The sequence below is a fragment of the Sinocyclocheilus rhinocerous genome, unplaced genomic scaffold, assembly GCF_001515625.1.
Source record: "Sinocyclocheilus rhinocerous isolate Xijiao unplaced genomic scaffold, SAMN03320098_v1.1 scaffold4668, whole genome shotgun sequence".
Lineage (NCBI taxonomy): Eukaryota > Metazoa > Chordata > Actinopteri > Cypriniformes > Cyprinidae > Sinocyclocheilus > Sinocyclocheilus rhinocerous.
Window position 1 is genome coordinate 7,095 of NW_015636628.1, and position 4,582 is coordinate 11,676.

Here is a 4,582-nt window from a genome sequence, read left to right on the forward strand (position 1 = left end):
AATAATTATATATATATATATATATATATATAATTTGGGGGGGGGGGGCAATAGGGATTTCACCTAGGGCGTCAAATTGGCTAGAAACGGCCCTGCCATCAGATTCACATGCACTCAGACTCCAGTAATATCCCAGATCATTGAATCACTGAGTTGTTGACTCAAGAACAGCTGCGATCGGATCAGTCCGGTTCACGGATGAATCGTTCAGTGTGATTAATGAACCGATTCATCAGGTTGATTGGAAAGAATCGGACATCGCTATTGAACTTCCATTGCCTCTAATGTCTGCAGATAAAATTCTCCATTATTCAGGAATAGCTGCAGGTTTTACTTAATTGTTCTCGATCAGTTCAGTACAGAACTACTGTTATGAAGATTATCTGAAATCATGTTACACATGTTGGATGGCATCATCTTCTTGCTTGGCCAACAATAAATCCCACTAATACAGTTTTATTATTGTTCATTTCATTGCATGTTTTGGCTGTAATAGGACAATTATAGATGTGACGTGTGATCAGACGTCCTGCGTTCACATTAGAGCCACCATATCAGACTGTCTTTACAGGCTTGTGTTTGTTGCAGACTGACGATCCACCGGCTGGCGGCCCGGTCTGTGATCCGCTCTCTGGAGCTGCAGGAGCGGGCCGGACGAGCTGCAGGCGTGGAGAACATCAGGAGAAGGATTGTGGAGCTCAGCGTTCAGGCAGGAGTGAGCAGCGTTCATACGGCCTTCATCGGCGTTAATAAAGACAGCAAACAGACGGTCAAAGGGCCGCTGCTGCAGAGGAGAGTGCCAACAGGGCGTAAGTTCACTGATTCTGAGTGTGTTTAGAGCAGGGCTGTGCGGTCCAGATCCTGGAGAGCTACTGTCCTCCAGTCCACATCAAACTCGCCTGGACCAGATCAACTCTGCAGGACACTGGCCCTCCAGGATCAGGACTGTTTAGAAGTGGGATTTCATAAGCGGGTTTCCTGTCACATAATAGTGTAATATTGGTGTACTGGCATCATCAACATGTGAAATTATATTCTTTACTAGGTATGTTTCTTGGTGCCCCTATGCCAATATGCAGTGCCATACTTGGTGCCCCTATGAGAATGTGCGGTAAGAAATAAAATACATATGTTCTTTCCTTTTTAAAGGGGTCATATGACGTTGCTAAAAAGGAACATTATTTTGTGTATTTGGTGTAATGAAATGTGTTTATGCGGTTTAAGGTTCAAAAAACACATTATTTTCCACATACTGTACATTATTGTTTCTCCTCTATGCCCCGCCTTTCTGAAACGCGTCAATTTTTACAAAGCTCATCGGTCTGAAAAGCGAGGTGTGCTCTGATTGGCCATCTATCCAGTGCGTTGTGATTGGCCGAATACCTCAAGCGTGAGACGGAAATGTTATATTGTGATGATGCCCTGTCAGGCCGGAGCGATGATTCAAAAACATGAAAACCCATTATAAACGAGGCATTCGTTGCATCCAGTGGGGACATAATTACGGATTATAATGACTTATACTGTATTTTTACGCGTTGCGTTGCATCGTAAACATAAAACCATGCCTTCATTTGTGATCGGAGAAATGACAAACAACAAGCCCTACTCTACACTGCCCAAAAAACTCGCTTTAAATATAAAAAAATAAAATATAAAAACTCTTTAAATATTGTAACGGGGTGAAGAATCACATGATAAGTAATCTCAATCAATACCCCGGAGGGTGGATTTATTGGGGTGATGGGTGCTAGTGAGAAAGGTCCAGGTAGGTGCTCCGGTGCCGTGAGTGCTCTCTTCCGTCTTCCCAGTGCAGAGGGTCCGTGCAGTGCTCCTTCATCTTCTTGCTTGGCCAACAATAAATCCCACTAATACAGTTTTATTATTGTTCATTTCATTGCATGTTTTGGCTGTAATAGGACAATTATAGATGTGACGTGTGATCAGACGTCCTGCGTTCACATTAGAGCCACCATATCAGACTGTCTTTACAGGCTTGTGTTTGTTGCAGACTGACGATCCACCGGCTGGCGGCCCGGTCTGTGATCCGCTCTCTGGAGCTGCAGGAGCGGGCCGGACGAGCTGCAGGCGTGGAGAACATCAGGAGAAGGATTGTGGAGCTCAGCGTTCAGGCAGGAGTGAGCAGCGTTCATACGGCCTTCATCGGCGTTAATAAAGACAGCAAACAGACGGTCAAAGGGCCGCTGCTGCAGAGGAGAGTGCCAACAGGGCGTAAGTTCAGTGATTCTGTGTGTGTTTAGAGCAGGGCTGTGCGGTCCAGATCCTGGAGAGCTACTGTCCTCCAGTCCACATCAAACTCGCCTGGACCAGATCAACTCTGCAGGACACTGGCCCTCCAGGATCAGGACTGTTTAGAAGTGGGATTTCATAAGCGGGTTTCCTGTGACATAATAGTGTAATATTGGTGTACTGGCATCATCAACATGTGAAATTATATTCTTTACTAGGTATGTTTCTTGGTGCCCCTATGCCAATATGCAGTGCCATACTTGGTGCCCCTATGAGAATGTGCGGTAAGAAATAAAATACATATGTTCTTTCCTTTTTAAAGGGGTCATATGACGTTGCTAAAAAGGAACATTATTTTGTGTATTTGGTGTAATGAAATGTGTTTATGCGGTTTAAGGTTAACATCTTGTAACACTCCAGAGAGAAAGGAAAACTTGAAATTGCATCATATGACCCCTTTAATCTTTTATGTGGGTCAGTCCAGCTCAAGTGGTCCAATGGAGGGTGTTTGATCATTTTCCTAATTTTTTGGAGTGATGATCTCTTTGTACTGGTGATGCATAACCATCAGTTTATTTATTGTTATTTTACCTGGTTTAACCACAGTTTCTGTGTTTCCGCACACAACACACTTGTTTAACTATTAATTTTTAAAAGAAAAATCCATCATTCTGGGGTTGAATGTCCCTAGTGGGGGACCGGATTGGACATTGTCACAGATGTTAAGTCCACTAGGACAATTTTAATGTGTATTATTTGTTATGCTTTTATTACACCTGTACATTTCTCCAAGCACATGAATAAATCTTTTCCCCAGATTTATACCAGCTCTAGTTCTGTAAGCAGCAGAATCTCAGACTCAGTTTTTAAAGCAGAACGCTCTCATAGAGGACTTGTTAGGGATATTGTGAGGGATATTTTAAAGAAATTGCACACTCACACTTTTACAGTCCCATTCAGATATTAGGAGAAGCCTGAACTGTTCTGCTCACGCACTAAATTTAACAGAAACCCCTAAAAATCAGGGCTGAGACTTCCCATCGTCGACTGACCCTAAACGAGAATCCCTGAACAATCCTGATCATTACATTTGACCTTTGATTGTAAGTGTAAGGCAGGGGCCAGCAACCAGTCTTGCACAGAAATCATGATTTCAACATAAAAATTAGTTTGATTACTGGACTGTGTTAGTGCCTACAACACAATTGAATACAGTTAATTTGTCCTTTATGTAATTGAGATTGTAGTGAATTATATCAAGTAATAATGAATTACTTTTTAAAATGTTTGTATTATTTCTCACGTTTAGGCGTATTAATAGAAAAGAAGCCCATTTTAGCTAAACTTCTGTTCTCAAAACCCCCAAAAGCTCATTCAAATCATTGCATCCTCATGAATGAGACGTGCAGATAACTAGTAGTTCAAAGACTGGTCAGCCTTCACTGAATTTACGATAATCAATTAACTCTTCAACAATTCTGACTTAGACTGTAAAGCCTGTTTCAAAAACTTGGAGCCGAAAAACTAAATGCTGAATGTTTAACATTCTATTAGTTGTCAAAATAAATTGTAACAGTTTTGTCATTCATAAACTGAAGGCAGAAAAAATATGTTCTCTTTTGAATCCCCATGTGAAAGAATGTGAATATAGAAAGGGCAGAAGTCAGCAGCACATTAATCATAAAATGTAGAATTAGTTATTTCATGCATTTAAATATAATCCATTTTCATTTACTTTACAAACTAATGCAAAATTTGTGCCTATTTTGTAGTACAGATGCACAGTGCATTAAATTACATATATACACATATCTACTGTTCACCATTCACTGTTGATCTACTGAAGCTCATTTTCCATCTGTACTTTTTCCACACTCATTTATCTTGCACCTGGCACTGAGGTGAAGTTGAAGTGCACATCTGAAAGGCTCCCGTTTGTTGTGGTCATAAAGAAACAGTTCTGCATCTAAATAAATGCAATTCTTGTCAAGAACAAACGAGACAAACAGCAGTTGTGAGCGGGGAGCTCACAACTTTCAAGATGGCGCCGACGCTGATGGCTGCCTCCGTGGCGTGCTCCGCAGTTGTTTTTATGTTTTTGTTAGTTTGTCCTGTCTTTAGTTATATCCCTGCAATCAGTTTCACCAGAGACGAATTGCTGGACATTCGGAAGTACACACCACCCGATATTTCACCGGTTTTTGATTATTCTGATGTTTTGCTGGACATTGTAGTCAGGGGAGCTGTGGCGCTGATCAAGCGCTTCAGGACGCGCAGACAGGGGAAGCGAGCCGGCGCGCTCGTGAAGCTAAGGCAGCGCGGATTCAGAACG

At 41.9% G+C, this 4,582-nt stretch overlaps 1 protein-coding gene across 3 annotated transcripts in view; it reads left to right on the forward strand.

The window, feature by feature from the left end:
- Positions 1-193: 193 nt before the first annotated feature.
- Positions 194-4,582, forward strand: part of LOC107748014 (von Willebrand factor A domain-containing protein 5A-like) — a 13,264-nt gene continuing 8,875 nt past the window's right edge. Inside the window, exons 1-2 of one of the 3 annotated variants that reach the window (XM_016562661.1) lie at positions 194-809; positions 1,046-1,111. In XM_016562661.1, coding sequence (XP_016418147.1) covers positions 1,048-1,111 — 64 coding nt within the window. In that variant the 5' untranslated portion in view covers positions 194-809; positions 1,046-1,047. Of the gene's footprint in view, positions 810-1,045; positions 1,112-1,874; positions 2,233-2,468; positions 2,535-4,582 lie in introns of those variants that run through there. The other 2 variants (XM_016562660.1, XM_016562662.1) reach the window with 2 other exon arrangements.